At 44.0% G+C, this 17,354-nt stretch overlaps 1 protein-coding gene across 16 annotated transcripts in view; it reads right to left on the reverse strand.

Moving 5' to 3' along the window:
• git2a (G protein-coupled receptor kinase interacting ArfGAP 2a) overlaps positions 1-17,354 on the reverse strand; it is a 130,380-nt gene continuing 113,026 nt past the window's right edge. For 15 of the 16 annotated variants that reach the window (XM_038817417.1, XM_038817248.1, XM_038817333.1 and 12 more), the window contains 2 exons: positions 9,223-9,286; positions 1-2,844 (listed from right to left, as the gene is read on the reverse strand). In XM_038817417.1, the coding sequence (XP_038673345.1) occupies positions 2,632-2,844; positions 9,223-9,286 (277 nt within the window). In that variant the 3' untranslated portion in view covers positions 1-2,631. The remainder of the gene's footprint in view (positions 2,845-9,222; positions 9,287-17,354) is intronic. The other variant, XM_038817795.1, reaches the window with a different exon arrangement.

The following is a 17,354-nucleotide window of genomic DNA, read 5'->3' on the forward strand; positions in this document are numbered from 1 at the left end:
TACATTTAATGCATTTAATAAATCAGAGTAAACATCATTACAAACTGTACACGGTTCCATGCTTAGTTGGTTTTGATGTATCCATTTGCTGCTAAAAGTGACACACAAATATTATACAGGAAGAGCCATATGACAGGTACAGTGCAAAGGTATCTAGGGTGAATTCTTTCTTTCTGGGGAAAAGTGAGGGGGAAAAAAAACATTAGTACACTCCCCTGCCCTCAAAGGCTGCTAGTTCTTAAAACAGACTTACACTGCAACTAATGTCAAATCTCACCACAGAACCGCATTGGTGCCTAGATTTCATGCTGTTGTATGGTAATTGTATGCTAATCCCTGTATAGTCATTTATTAGGAACATTTAATTACCCATTCATATTGCAATAACAGTATCACAAAACCCATCCCTCATCTGAAAATAATCTCTCCCTTTATTTTTCATCATCAAAATAAGAAGATCCTGAGTACAACCTGCATGAATATACTATATCCGCTTGCCTCATATATCACAAATACTAACCCCATCGCCATCATTTTACCAATTTTTCCATTCCCCACTTGGAACCTAACTAAAAGTTCATAAACAAACTCTGACATCACTATACTCAGGTAAAAAGGTGATACAATTGTGATTAACCCCATCTTCATTAAATGTTCTCATTATTTCCGCCCTCTACATTTTCTCGTTTACGCACATGATTATGATGACCGAGGAAGTTTCCCACCCGGAACCCCCTCCCCCCTCCCATCCCACAGCTGCTAGCAAAGACACCAAGTTGCTGGCAGGAAGTGCACTTTTGGACTGGTCCTGCCAGTTCAAATCCACACCTTATTTTGCATTGCATTAGTCTTGGTGCAGATTCAATCATCAATACAAAAATCAACTGGGATGCCCAGTTTAACCATTTCAAAATCACTTGCATAAAAATTTGGTTACTTCCCAATTTCTCCATCTGGTAATTCATTTACCATCAAGGAGGGTTGGAAGCCACAGTTGCACCAGTCCAAACGAGGTTGTGCTAGTCTCGTCTGTAATGGGTTATAATCTGCAGGTTGAAATCCCCATGTCTGAAGGGTTTTAAACACTGCAGCTGATTGGGATGCACAGTTTTACAGCAATGGGAATTTAATGCAAGTAGTATTAGATTATAAATGTCATTACAATTTACTGACCATTTCACAAATTTAGTCAACATTAAAGGTTTACCAACTAAAAGTAAATGATCGTCCTTAGAATTAATTGACCAAAGGTGCTGTACAATGACATGCAAAAGATTGATGATCAATAGCTTCTGCATTCACAATCTAAACACAAATGCAAAATACCTTAGGGTTGGTTGTACATTACATAAATACAATGCTGTCAGTCATTTAAGTCAAAAGCTATAATATTATGAGGTACAATTTGCACAAAGCAATGTGTGTGGCTTTTAGTTCAATTATGCTTTGGCCAATCTGATTTTATTGATTTTTGCAGCCCCGAATTAAATTTGTGCATGTTGCTGAATGAAGGAGCACAGTTAAAACTATTCACGTACATGAGAATTCATTAGCAAATATTTAAGATATTGTAATACTCTTTTGAAACAGTAAAAACTTAAAAACGGAGTTTCAATAATTGCCTGCTGACTGAGCAAAGTAGAAAACGTGAATTCTTTTAAAAATTAGATTTAGCCCACTTACTAAAGCTAAATAAATATGGACCTAGTCTCTTAAATATGTCATAACTTATTGAATGGCTTGCTTGTGTGCTGTACCATTCAGCCCAATATACCTGTGCTGGCTCTTTGAAAGAGCTACCTAATTAGTCCCACTGCCTTGCTCTTTCCTCATAGTCCTACAGTTTTATTTCCACTTCAGGTAATATTCACTTCAAGTTTTCCCACTCGATTAAAACAAAAAAATCAAGTGCTCAGCAATAGGCTACAGTCCTTTGGTTTCAGCAAATGTCTGGTCACTTTCATAATCCCAGGTAGTTTTACCATTCAACATCAGCCTGTGCCCGATTTTAATCCCACTCTTTATACAATCCAAAGACTTTCTAAACCCAAGTTTGACATCACCCATCCAATACAAACAAACTGCCCTCGACCATTGCAACTTTAGTTGTTTCCCTCACTACGATTACCAAGTTTGCTCAATAATTAAAATCTTATTTATAGCTTTGGTGCATACAAAAGTCCTCTTTCCCCGCCACCTCCTCGACCCCTCCAATGCAGCAACTATTTTCCCCAACATTGCATAATTTAGCAAACACTGCTGATCGTTGTAACTGGAAGAAATGCAGTTTAAGTTTCTACATATTTCTGTCGTTATCAATACACTTCAGTTTTATGCACAATTCTAACCGTTATCTGCCTGCTTCAACTCCCAGAAAGCAATATCTTGCCAGTGAGTATTCAGGTCAAACAATGAAAATAGCACCCAGAAAAAAATAGCATAACTCTGCTGCAAACATATAGGGCAGAAGGAAGGTTATTGTAATACCCCAAAATTGTAAATAATGTTATCAAAAAGCATGCAAACATAATACTGACAGAAAGCCCAGACCAATTCTGGTACATAGCCAGAACAATTTTCTTTTAACCTAAAAAAATAATTCTGTAAACAAAAAAGGAAAAAAAAAACTAATCAGTTGTTGTTTTCTTTTGTTGTTATAGTAACAAGTTGTTTGGCTGCCTTGGCAATATCATATGCACACTGGATCACTTGCTGTGTTACCAGTTGGATGTCAGTTGCGGGTCCAGCTTCTGCAGGCAGTGCTTTCTTGCATTCTGACTGGAGTCTGTATGCACTTGAAGTTAATAGCCTCAGTGAGGCTCGAACCATCTCTGAACGAGGTTTCTACATAGTGAAAGAAGCATTCTTTATTTGTTACCCTCCACACAACTTAACAGTTCAACAGAAAAGTATACATTGTTTTCAAAGTCCAGATAATGTGAGAAAAAAAATTAGAAAATATAACAATATTGGAAGAGATAGATAGATAATAGAGATAGAGAAAATAGATAATAGCGAATAGATAATAGATAGATAATAGATAGAGAATAGATAATAGATTGAGTGATATAGAGAGATAGCTATATTGTAGTAACTTTGCTTTGATCAGTTGGGTTTCTGACCTGCACAGAAATTAATGACCACATAACAAATCTCCACACTAAGTTGTGGAGAAGTACACATAGGTTGAACGGTAGCACAGGTGGATAGCACTATGGCTTCACAGCGCCAGAGTTTCAGGTTCGATTCCCCGCTGGGTGACTGTGCGGAGTCTGCATGGGTGCTCCGGTTTCCTCCCACAGTCCAAAGACATGTAGATTACGTGGATTGGCCATGATAAATTGTCCTTAGTGAACAACAAAAAAGATATGGAGGAGTTATTGGGTTACGGGGATAGGGTGGAAGTGAGGGCTTGGTGTGGGTTGGTGCAGACTCGATAGGCCGAATGGCCTCTTTCTGCACTGTATGTTCTATGTAGCAATCGTGTTGATGTTTCAGGTCGATGACCTTTCTTTAGAATGGGAAACAAAAGTTAGAACAGGTAACAGGAGTTTAACAAGTATAGAGACAGGGAAAGAAGAGCAAGTTGTGGGTGGAGGGAAGAGGTGGTGTTAGACTTCATGTTGAACAATTACTGCCTCAATATTTACAGTTGAAAAGGAGGATAACTTGCCGGAAGTCCCAAAAAAATTAATAGTCAAGAGTGGACCGAGACTTAAGTGCAGAACCATTAATGGAACATTAATGGAGTGACAAATCCCCAGGACCTGACAGTTTCCATCTGAGGGTGTTAAAAGAAGTAGGGGAGCACACTGTAGATGCCCTAACTGTAATCTTCCAGAGTTACCTAGATTCACTGGTTTGGAAAATTGCACATGTAACTCCACTTTTTAAGAAGGGTGAAATGGGGAAAGCAGGGAATTGCAAACCAGTTAGCCTGTGATCTGTGGTGGGGAAATTGCTGGAGTCTATGATCAAGGATGGGTTAACTGAAGATCTTGAAAAATCTTGGGCGATCAGTGAGAGACAGCATAGGTTTGTGAAGGGAAGGTCATGCCTGATTAATCTTATTGAATTTTTTGAAGAGGTGACTAAGGTAGTGGACGGGAATGTCTATGGATGTCATTTATATGGATTTCAAGAATGCACTTGATAAAGTCCCACACAAGAGATATTAACTAAAGTGGAAGCCCATGGAGTTGAGGACAAATTATTGACATGGTTAGGAAAATAGTTGAGTGGCAGGTGACAGAGAGTGGGGATAATGGATAATAGGAGGTGACTAGTGGTGTATTACAGGGATCTGTGTTGGGGCCTCAATTACTCACACTATTCATTAATGACTTGGATGATAGCATAGAAAGTCATTTATCCAAACTTGAGGATGATACAAAGTTAAGTGGCATTGGAGGCAGCTTCGGTGATAGCAGAAACTGCAAGGAGATATCGACAGGCTAGGTGAATGGGTAAAATGATGGCAGGTGGAATTCAACGTAAGCAAGGGGGGCACGGTAGCGCAGTGGTTAGCTCCAGGGTCCCAGGTTCGATTTCCAGCTTGGGATCATTGTCTGTGCGGAATTTGCACATTCTCCCCGTGCCTGCGTGGGTTTCTTCCGGGTGCTCCGGTTTTCTCTCACAGTCCAAAGATGTGCAGGTTAGGTGGATTGACCATGCTAAATTGCCCTTTGTGTCCAAAAATGTTGGGTTGGTTGGGTTATTGGGTTACAGGGATAGGATGGGGGTATGGGCTTGGTTAGGGTGCTCTTTCCAAGTGCCGGTGCAGACTCGATGGGCCAAATGGCCTCTTTCTGTACTGTAAATTCTATGATACCTAAAGTGTGAGGTTATCCATTTTGGACCAAAAAAGGATAGAGCAGAATACTTTCTAAATGGAAAGAGGTTAGGTATAGTGGATGTCCAAAAGATACTTGAGAGTTCAGGCACATGAACAAGTGCAGAAAATAATCAAAAAGGTTAATGGAATGCTCGCTTTTATATCTAAAGAACTGGAATATAAAAACACAGGGGTTATGCTTCAGCTATACAAAACCCTGGTTAGATCCCACTTGGAGTGCTGTGAGCAGTTCTGGGCACCACACCTCAGGAAGGATATTTTGGCCTTGGAAGGAGTGCAACGTAGGTTTCGCAAAAATTAGTCCTGGATTGCAGCGGTTTGAATTAAGAGGAGAGATTACTCAAATTAGACCTGTTTTTGCTAGAATTTAGAAGATTAAGGAATGATCTGATCAAAGTTTTCAAGATATTAAGAGGGAAATACAGGTTTGATAAAGATAAACAATTTCCACTGGTTGGAGATTCTAAAACTAGGGGACATAGTATAAAAATTGGAGCTACACCATTCAGGAGGGATGTTAGGAAGAACTTCTGCACTCAAAGAGAGGGAGAGGTTTGCAACTCTCTGCCACAAATAGCAGTTGAAGTTAGACCAGTTGTGAATTTTAAATCTGAGATAGATAGATTTTGTTAAGAAGCAAAGAAAATTACAGCACAGGAACAGGCCCTTCGGCCCTCCCAGCCTGCGCCGATCCAGATCCTTTATCTAAACCGGTCTCCTATTTTCCAAGGTCTACTTCCCTCTGTTCCCGCCCATTCATATACCTGTCCAGATGCTTCTTAAATGATGCTATCGTGCCCGCCTCTACCACCTCCGCTGGTAAAGCGTTCCAGGAGCCCACCACCCTCTGCGTAAAAAACTTTCCACGCACATCTCCCTTAAACTTTCCCCCTCTCGCCTTGAAATCATGACCCCTTGTAACTGACACCCCCACTCTTGGGAAAAGCTTGTTGCTGTTCACTCTGTCCATACCTCTCAATTTTGTAGACCTCAATCAGGTCCCCCCTCAACCTCCGTCTTTCCAACGAAAACAATCCTAATCTACTCAACCTTTCTTCATACTAGCACCCTCCATACCAGGCAACATCCTGGTGAACCTCCTCTGCACCCTCTCCAAGGCATCCACATCCTTCTGGTAATGTGGCGACCAGAACTGCACGCAGTATTCCAAATGTGGCCGAACCAAAGTCCTATACAACTGTAACATGACCTGCCAACTCTTGTACTCAATACCCCGTCCGATGAAGGCAAGCATGCTGTATGCCTTCTTGTCCACTATCAACCTGCGTTGCCACCTTCAGGGTACAATGGACCTGAACTCCCAGATCTCTCTGCACATCAATTTTCCCTAAGACCCTTCCATTGACCATATAGTCCGCTCTTGAATTTGATCTTCCAAAATGCATCACCTCGCATTTGCCTGGATTGAACTCCATCTGCCATTTCTCTGCCCAACTCTCCAATCTATCTATATTTTGTTGTATTCTCTGACAGTCCTCCTCGCTATCTGCAACTCCACCAATCTTGGTATCATCTGCAAACTTGCTAATCAGACCACCTATACCGTCCTCCAGGTCATTTATGTAGATCACAAACAACAGTGGTCCGATCACGGATCCCTGTGGAACACCACTAGTCACCCTTCTCCATTTTGAGACATTCCCTTCCACCACTACTCTCTGTCTCCTGTTGCCCAGCCAGTTCTTTATCCATCTAGCTCAGGGGTGGGCAAACTTTTCCGTGCAAGGGCCACATTCAGAAATTCACAATTCACAAAGGGCCGCATAGTATATTAAGTAAAATAATTACTTCACCCGGTTATGATTCTGGGTGCCTCATATAGAACATAGAACAGTACAGCACAGAACAGGCCCTTCGGCCCTTGACGTTGTGCCGAGCAATGATCACCCTACTCAAGTCAACGTATCCACCCTATACCAGTAAGTAACCCAACAGCACCCCCCCATTAACCTTAAAAAAAAATTTTTTTTTTTTTTTTAATGACTTGGTGGGCCGCAGAAATACCTTTGGCGGGCCGCATGCGGCCCGCGGGCCGTAGTTTGCCCACCCCTGATCTAGCTAGTACACCCTGAACCCCATACGACTTCACTTTTTCCATCAACCTGCCATGGGAAACCTTATCAAACGCCTTACTAAAGTCCATGTATACAACATCTACAGCCCATCCCCCATCAATTAACTTTGTCACTTCCTCAAAGAATTCTATTAGGTTTGTAAGACATGACCTTCCCTGCACAAAACCATGCTGCCCATCACTGATAAGTCTATTTTCTTCCAGATGTGAATAGATCCTATCCCTCAGTATCTTCTCCAACAGTTTGCCTACCACTGACGTCAAGCTCACAGGTCTATAATTCCCTGGATTATCCCTGCTACCCTTCTTAAACAAAGGGACAACATTAGCAATTCTCCAGTCCTCCGGGACCTCACCCGTGCTCAAGGATGCTGCAAAGATATCTGTTAAGGCCCCAGCTATTTCGACCCTCGCTTCCCTCAGTAATCTGGGATAGATCCCATCCGGTCCTGGGGACTTGTCCACCCTAATGTCTTTTAGAATACCCAAAACTTCCCCCTTCCGTATGGCAAATATATTAAGGGATAAGGACCAAAGGCAGGTATATGGAGTTTGGTCACCAATCAGCCATGATCTTACTGAATGGTGGGACAGGTTCAATGGGCTGAATGGCCTATTCCTGTTCCTATATTCATTCAAATTAGTACACTACATTCAGTGCTCATGATGCAGTCCCCTCTACAGTGGGGAAACCAAATGCAAATAAATTGATCACTTTGCAGAACAGCTCAGTTTAGCCTGCAAGTGTGGCTTAAAACTTCCAGTCATTTGTCATTGTAATTCACCACCCCCACTCTTACCCTGACCCCTGTCCTCAGCCTTCTGAACTGTCCTGAAGAAGCTTAATGCAAGTTTGGTCAACAGCACCAGATCTTGCAACTAGGCATTTCACAGACTTCTGGACTCAACACTGGAATTCAACAATTTCAGAATCAAACTACTGCTCCCACTCCTTCAGACAGCAATTGCTAGCAATGATCCTGCTTTTGTTATTCTCTAGGCCCATCTTTTGTTCATTTTCTTGTCCTTTTACCACCCTCTGGCTTGCACCATTATAGTTTTTGTCATTTAATCAACCCCACCATCCACTCTGTCACAGACATTCCCTCTTGATCTATCTTCTCATCTCCCCCTTTCCTTGCCTCTGTACTTACTCAAAAGATTTTGCATTTCTAACCTTTTCCAGTTTAGATTAAAAGGTCATCAACCTTCCAAACCCACAATCACTACCATCCAGAAGGACAAGAGCAACAGATACCACCACCTAGAGATTCCCCTCCAAGTCACTCATCATCCAGACTTGGAAATATATAGGTGTTTCTTCACTGTCGCTGGGTCAAAATCCTTGAACTCTCTCCCTCAAAACAATGTGGGTGCATCCACCTCAGGGACTGCAGTGGTTCAAGAAGGCAGCTCACCGCTACCTTCTCAAGGACAACTAGGGATGGGCAGTAAATTCTGGCCTAGCCAGTGATGCCCACATCCCAATAATGAATTAATAAAACCTGAAATTATAATTCTGTTTCTCCCTCTATACGTGCAGCCTGGCCGACTGAGTAGTTCCAGCATTCTTTTTCAATATTTCTAGCATCTGCATATGTTCCTTTTATGTGGAGTTTACATTCTCCTCTTAAGACGACATTCCACTAACCTAAATCCAGAGAGAGAGTTGGCAGCAGCAGGTCTGGAGGTTAATCAGCTCTACTAGAGCCACACAGCCCACTAGACACAGCACCTTTGGTTTCTTACTGCTTTTCTGTCAGGACCATCCTATCAATCAAGGCACAGACTTGCAGGATGTACCTGGTGCCAAGTGGGAACAGTATCAACTCCCAGTCGTAGATTGCCACTCCATGTTTGATGAGTATTTTGCCTGCAGGTCAATCACCAAATGTACTCTGGACTATTTGCAGAACTTCCTGGCTTGACATCAGAAGGTTGCATTTGTTCAGAATTTTCATTGGCGGTGTGACATTGTGGAGTCACTTATAAACAATAATTTGAGCTCTCACCAGTATACAATGAAGTACATACAGATTATCCTGGAATATCCATGGAATGGATGACCTTTCAGATCCCCGACTTTCCACAGCCTATCTCTAGACTCTTGTTACCTTTTTCCTTTCCACTTCTCTTTTCCAATCTGAACTAGAAACTTCTGGCCTTGTACCAATCATTTAGCTTAGCTGAAGACTTTACTTACTGGAATTAAGAAACATTTTGTTCAAGGAAAACAAGGAAACTAAAATATACATTTAAAAAAATGACTCACCTTTGGAAAAAGAGCTGCCATCTCAGCTACAGCAACATGTATCCTTTCCGAGCAGGGCATAAAGCTGATGGGTGAAATAGCAAGTGAAGAGGGTACAGGAAAAGGGGAAAAAGAAAAACCATTAATCACTTGATTAATATACTGGCGGGTGACTGAAGTTAAAGCAATATTCAAGCAAGTCTACACTAATACGGCCATTGAATAAATTAATCCAGGGAGTGAGATGGGACATGCATATGGAAATGATTATTTACTGCAGGGTGTCCAATCTGGCCCTCAGTCATTGACAATTGGGCCCACAAAGCCCAGCTAACATGTAATAAATTTCTTAATAACTGGTCTGTATAGATTTAATTTTGTACTTCTGGAGGTTTGGAAATTGCTGTTCTTAATGCCATTGTCTCACTGATGGATAAATCTTAGGGCAAGAACATTGTTAGTACCTATAGCTTAAAATAAGGGAACATTAATTTCAATTTGTGGACAAGACTCCATGATATATCCACCTGAGCGGCACATGAAGGTACAAAGTTGGGGCATTGCTGCACTGTTTATGTAGTTGCTGAAATTGTGGCAATGGACTCTGTATTAGCATCCACTTTCTAATTAGAATGAACACTCACAGTTTGAAACAATGGTATGGGGTTCTCTAAAAGCTTGTTGAGTAAATGATTTGATGTGTGACACTTTCACTATGATCAGTTTGGTCCCAATATACTAGACCTCTGTAGAGTTAGTTGATCTCACACAGGGAAGTGGTTGGGTCATTCCAACTAGTCTCAGTTTCTCTGCTCCTCTCACCCACACTAATCTGTCACCTTCTGAATTGTCCTCTCATTTAACAATTTCTCCTTTACCATGTCTCATTTTCTCCAAACCAAAGGTGTGGCTATGGGTACCCGAATGGGTCCCAGTTTTCCCTGTCTCTTTATGAGGTATGTGGAACATTCCTTGTTCCAGTCCTACTCTGCGTCCCTCCCACAACTCTTAACAGTACATTGACAACTGTATCCCTGTGGACCTGGAAAAAATTATTAATTTTGCATTCCAAACTGGAGGAACAGCATCTCATCTTCTGATTAGGCACATTACAACTTTCCGGATTTAACATGGAGTTCAACAACTTCAGACCGTGAGCTCTCTCCTCCACCTTCATCCCATTTTTATTTCTATCAATTTAGTTTCATTCCTTCCATTGATCTGTTTTTCCCTCACAATTGTTCCCCCTCCCCCAGTCCACTGTCTCTAAGCAATCATGTAGGAGTTCTTCTGCTTCCTTGGACCAGCACTGCCCACCTTCTTAGCTGGATTCTCCCACTTGAGTATCTGCTTGTATGCCGGGAGAAGGAGCACCGTATTATGGTCTGATTTCCCAAAGTGCGGTCGGGGGACGGAACGGTAGACGCCCTTGATTTTTGAGTAGCAAAGGTCAAGAATGTTGTCACCCCTGATGGGACAGGAGATCTGCTGGTGGAATTTTGGCAGTACACTCTTGAGGTTGGCCTTGTTGAAGTCCCTGGCCATGATGAACAAGGCCTCCGGGTGTTCTGTTTCGTAGTTGTTTATAACTGTGTACAGTTAGGGCAGCACGGTGGCTCAGTGGGTTAGCCCTGCAGTCTCACGGCGCTGAGGTCCCAGGTTCGATCCCGGCTCTGGGTCACTGTCCGTGTGGAGTTTGCACATTCTCCCCGTGTTTGCGTGGGTTTCGCCCCCACAACCCAAAGATGTGCAAGGTAGGTGGATTGAACACGCTAAATTGCCCCTTAATTGGAAAAAATTAATTGGGTACTCTAAATTAAAAAAAAAAAAATAACTGTACAGTTCGTCCAGCGCCTTCTTCACTTCTGCCTGGGATGGGATGTAGACCACGGTGATAATGGCTGAAGTGAACTCACGTGGCAGATAGTATGGGCGACACTTCACGGTCAGTTATTCCAGGTCGGGGGAGCAGTAGGTCGCCAGGGTCGCCATATCCAAGCACCAGGACGAGATGATGAGGAGGCAACCCTCCCGTTTCTGGTGTACAGAACATACCTGGGCAATTTTCCCCATTGCCGGGTAGGTGTCAGTGTTGTAGCTGTACTGGAACAATCTGGCTAGAGGTACTCCCAAGTTCTGGAGCACAGGTCTTCACTGCTGTTGCTGGAACATTGTCAGAGTCCATAGTCTTTGCAATATCCAGTGCCTTCAGCAGTTTCTTGCTATCACGTGGGGTGAATTGAATTGAAACCTCTGATGCAGGGGATCTCCGCAGGAGGCAGAGATGGATCATCCACTTGACACTTCTGGTTGAAGATTGCTGCAAATGCTCCAGCTTCATCTTTTGCATTGATGTGCTGGGCTCCTCTATCATTAAAGATGAGGATATTTGTGGAGCCGCCTCGTCCAGTGAGTTGTTTAATTGTCCACCATCATTCACAACTGGATGTGGCAGGACTGCAGAGCTTAGATCTTATCCACTGGTTGTGGAATTGCTTAGCTCTGTCTATCACTTGCTGCTTGTGTTGTTTGGCAGGCAAGTAGTCCTATGTTGTAGCTTCACCAGATTGACACCTCATTTCCCGTACCAGCCTCCCCGAACAGGCGCCGGAATGTGGCAACTAGGGGCTTTTCACAGTAACTTCATTTGAAGCCTACTTGTGACAATAAGCAATTTTCATTTTTATTTTTAGGGATGCCTGGTGTTGTTCCTGGCATGCTCTTCTGCACTCTTCATTGAACCAGGGTGATGCACTGGCTGGGTGGTGATGGTGGAGTGAGGGAAATGCTGGGCCATGAGGTTACATATTGTGGACACGTACCATTCTGCCTAGCTTTGAGCTGCTAGATCTATTCCATTGATGGTATCCTCAATGTGAAGATGCGACTTTGTCTCCACCAGGACTGTGCAGTGGTCACTCCTATTGATACTGTTATGGACAGTTGCAGGTAGGTGAGAGTGAGGTGAAGTATGTTATTTCCTCTTGTTTGTTCCCTCACCACCAGCCAGAGTCTCAGTCTAGCAGTTATGTCCTTTATGACCCGGCCAGCTCGGTCTGTGGTGATGGATGATGCTGAGGATTCTCAGGGTAATTCCCTCCTGATTGGATACCACTGTGCCACCACCTCTTGAATAGCAATGGTGGTGTCTGGGACATTAGGTGGAAGGTATGATTCCTTGAGTATGATGATGTCAGGCTGTTGAATTACTTCGACAGGACTGGGTTTGCTGCTTGCGGTGCTGACGTCAATGCCGGGTGTTCCGTTCTGTTTCATTCTTTTTTGCTTCCTTTGTAGTAGTTATCATAAAGGTTTACAGCATGGAAACAGGCCCTCCGGCCCAATTGGTCCATGCTGCCCAATTTTTACCACTAAGCTAGTCCCAATTGCCCACATTTGGCCCATATCCCTCTGTACCCATCTTACCCATATAACTGCCTGAATCCTCTGGCAGCTCATTCCAGACATTCACCACCCTCTTGTATGAAAAGATTGCCCCTCTGGACCCTTTTGTATCTCTCCCCTTAAACCTATGCCCTCCAGTTTTAGACTCCCCTACCTTTGGGAAAAGGTGTTATCTATGCCCCTCATTATTTTATAGACCTCTATAAGATCACCCCTAAACAACCGAGTGGCATGCTGGGCCACTTCTGGGTCTGGAGTCACATCTAGGCCAGACCATATAAAGATGGCAGGTTTCTATCCCTAAAAGGACATCAACGAACCAGCTATGTTTTAACAACAATTGTTTCATGGTCATCATTCCAGACTGAATTTAAATTCAACCATCTGCCGTGGTGGAATTCGAACCCGGATTGGTCCAGTGACAATACCACTGGCCCACCACCTCCCCTGCTCCAGAGGAGTCAAGGACAGAACCAAAATTAAGGAATAAAAAAAAAGGTGCAATAATATTGATTGGTGTAGTACATAGACCACCAACTAATGGAAGGGATGTAGAGAAACAAATTTGCGAAGAAATTACAGAGAGGTGCAAGAAATATAGAGTAATTATATTGGGGGACTCCAAATACTCAAATATAAACTAGGATAGGAAGAGTGCAAAGGGACAAAGAGGGCAAGAGGTTCTGGTAAGTGTTGAAGATAATTTTCTGCAGTATGTTTCTGGTCCAACTAGAGGGCAGGAACTGTTGGGCCTGGTTCTTGACCCAAGTGGATCAAATAACAGTATTTAGAGGGACAGTAACCACTGTATCATAAGGTTTAGGTTGACCATGGAAAAGTACAAGGGGCAATCTAAAGCAGGGATTATTAATTTGGGGAAGCCTACTTTGATGGCTCGGGAATACAACAGAGTTTAAAAAAAAATTAAAGTACCCAATTCTTTCTTTTTCCAATTTGGGGGCAAATTAGCGTGGCCAATCCACCTACCTTGCACATTTTTGGGTTGTGGGGGCGAGACCCATGCAGACACGGGGAGAATGTGCAAATTCCACACAGTGACCCTGGGCTGGGATCAAACCTGGGCCCTCGGCGCTGTCAGTAGCAGTGCTAACCACCGCGCTACCCCCACATCAGAGTTTTTAAAAAATAAATTTAGAGTACCCAATTATTTATTTTCCAATTAAGGTGCAATTTAGCATGGCCAAAGCACCTAACCTGCACATCTTTGGGTTGTGGGGGTGAAACCCACGCAGACATGGGGAGAATGTGCAAACTCCACACAGACAGTGATCCAGGGTGGGATTTGAACCTGGGTCCTCAGCGCCATCGCACATTGGAGTTGAAATCAAATGTTGGCAGAAACAACAGTGGCTGAACAATGGGCTACCATCAAAGAGATAGTATTTCAGGCAATGCCAAGGTATATTCCCTTGCATGGGAAAGGTAGGACAAATAAATTTAGAACACCCTGGACGATAAGCAAGGTAAAGGTGAAGATGAAATGGAAGAAGTGTGCGTTTGACAGATACCAGGACGAAAGTACAATGGCGAATCAGGCTAAATTTGGAGGGCTGGAGGGGAAGTGAAAAACTAATAAGAAAAGCAAGCATGGAGCATGAAAAGAGACTGGCAACTAACATTGAATGTTAGTTCAAGAATGTCAAGGTCTTGCAGCACGGTAGCACAAGTGGTTAGCACAGTTGCTTCACAGCTCCATGGTCCCAGGTTTGATTCCCGGCTTGGGTCACTGTCTGCGGAGTCTGCACGTTCTCCCCGTGTGTGCATGGGTTTCCTCCGGGTGCTCTGGTTTCCTCCCACAGTCCAAAGATGTGCAGGTTAGGTGGATTGGCCATGCTAAATTGCCTTTAAGTGTCCAAAAAGGTTAAGTGTAATTACTGGGTTACAGAGATAGGCTGGAGTGGTGGGCTTAAGTAGGGTGCCCTTTCCAAGAGCAAGTGCAGACTCGATGGGCCAAAATGATTCTATGATTCTTCTGTAAGCATGAAAATAATAAAATGGTGCTCAAAGAAAGAGTAGAGCTAATTACAGATAAAAGGAGACTTGCATGTGGAGACTGGAGAAATGGCGGCGGTATTAAATTACTTTGCACCTGTCTTTACTAAGGGAGGCTACAGATCACAAACCCACTCAAGTCGACCTACAACACAGACTACGCTGAGAGACTCTGCCGTCGCAGCTCTCTCACACTCCTCAACCACCTCGTACACCAGCTCCACAGCAGACGTCGAAACCTGGAAACCAAGATAGAGTCCATATTCTCAACTTGTGCTCAGGATGCAGCAGACCAGCTGCGGAACACCGCCAAACAGATGAGACAATGATACTACGCCACTTATATGCACACCAAGAACAGGAAGCTTGAGAAACACGGCATCACCATCAGCATCAACCAAGCCTCCCCCGGTACCACAGTAGAAAACAATACAGGGAAATGTTGGACTACACCCTTCAACCAGACGAAATCGAAGTCCTCAGCAGAGGGCTCAATTTCTGCATCACCACCAAAATGGACCCCATCAGTCTCGCGGCAGACACAGAGGAATTCATCAGGCGAATGAGACTCCGGGAGTTCTTCCACAGACCCCAAAAGGCCGACAGCGAACCCAATGAGGCACCAATGAACCGGAACAGCAGACCGAGAGATCTGCAGTGCGGCAACCAAAGAGGAAAGAGTCGAATTAGACCCCTCGGGAAGGCCGCTGCCCTAGACTCGACATGTATGCTCAAGCCGTCAGGAGTCGCGTCAATGCCAGATTCATCAGTCGCACTCACAAGACAGCCCCAAATGTCACCCACCCAAGCACAACACAACGCCATCCGCGCTCTCAAGACCAACTGCAACACGTCATCAAACCAGCAGACAAAGGAGGGCCACCGTCATACTGAACAGAACGGACGACTGCAAAGAAGTGCACCAACACCTCAACAATCAGGAATACTACAGACAGTTACCCGCAGATCCGACCAAGGAACACACCCACCAATTCAACAGACAGATGAAGACCTTGGATCCAGACCTTCAGCGTAACCTACATGCTCTCATTCCACGTACTCCCCAAATTGGAGATCTCTACTGCCTCCCGAAAATATATAAGGCCAACACATCAGGCCGTCCTATCATATCAGACAATGGGACCCTGTGTGAAAACCTCTCTGGCTATATCGAGGGCATCTTGAAACCCATCATACAAGGAACGCTCAGCTTCTGTCGCGATACGATGGACTTCTTACAGAAACTCAGCACCCATGGACCAGTTGAACCAGGAACATTCCTCTTCGCAATGGATGTCTTGGGACTCCACACCAGCATCCCCCATGACGACAGGATTGCTGCAACTGCCTCAGTACTCAACACCGACAACTACCAATCTCGAGACACCATAAGACAGAGGAGCAGAATTAGGCCACTCGGCCCATCGAGTCTGCTCTGCCATTCAATCATAGCTGATATTTTCTCATCCCCCTTCTCCTGCCTTCTTCCCATAACCCCTGATCCCCTTATTAATCATGAACCTATCTATCTCTGTCTTAAAGACACTCAGTGAATTGGCTTTCACAGCCTTCTGCGGCAACGAGTTCCACAGATTCACCACCCTCTCGCTGAAGAAATTCCTCCTCATCTCTGTTTCAAGGATCGTCCCTTTAGTCTGAGATGGTGTCCTCTGGTTCTAGTTTTTCCTACAAGTGGAAACATCCTCTCCACGTCCACTCTATCCAGGCCTTCCAGTATCTTGTAAGTTTCAATTAGATCTCCTCTCATCCTTCTAAACTCCAATGAGTACAGACACAGAGTCCTCAAACGTTCCTTATACAACAAGTTCATTCTTATGAACCTCCTCTGGACCCTTTCCAAGGCCAGCACATCCTTCCTTAGATACGGGGCCCAAAACTGCTCACAATACTCCAAATGGGGTCTGACCAGAGCCTCATACAGCCTCAGAAGCACATCCCTGGTCATGTATTCTAGCCCTCTTGACATGAATGCTAACATTGTATTTGCCTTCTTAACTGCCGACTGAACCTGCACATTAACCTTAAGAGAATCGATAACAAGGACTCCCAAGTCCCTTTGTGCTTCTGATTTCCAAAGCATTTCGCCATTTAGAAAATAGTCTATGCCTAAATTCTGCCACAATTCTGCAACTCATCAGCTTCATTCTGGATCACAACGTCTTCATCTTCGACAACAGGTTCTTCATCCAGACACACGGAACAGCCATGGGGACCAAATTCGCACCTCAATATGCAAACATCTTCATGCACACGTTTGAACAAGACCTCCTCACAGGACCTTCAACCGAAGTTATACACCAGATACATCAATGACATTTTTTTCCTTTGGACCCACGGCGAAAAATCACTGAAACGACTACACGATGACATCAAGTTCCACCCCAGCATCAGACTCACCTTGGACTACTCTCCAGAATCGGTTGCATTCTTGGACACACTCATCTCCAACAAGGACGGGCACTTCGCTTTACCGCAAGCCCACTGATAACCTCACGATGCTCCACTTCTCCAGCTTCCACCCTAAACACATTAAGAGAGCCATCCCCTATGGACAAGCCCTTCGTATACACAGGATCTGCTCAGACGAGGAGGAGCGTAACAGACATCTACAGACGCTGAAAGATGCCCTCGTACGAACGGGATATGGTGCTCGACATATCGATCAACAGTTCTCTCGCCCCCCAGCAAAAAACTGCACTGACCTCCTCAGAAGA

The sequence above is a fragment of the Scyliorhinus canicula genome, chromosome 1 (genome assembly GCF_902713615.1).
Source record: "Scyliorhinus canicula chromosome 1, sScyCan1.1, whole genome shotgun sequence".
Classification (NCBI taxonomy): domain Eukaryota; kingdom Metazoa; phylum Chordata; class Chondrichthyes; order Carcharhiniformes; family Scyliorhinidae; genus Scyliorhinus; species Scyliorhinus canicula.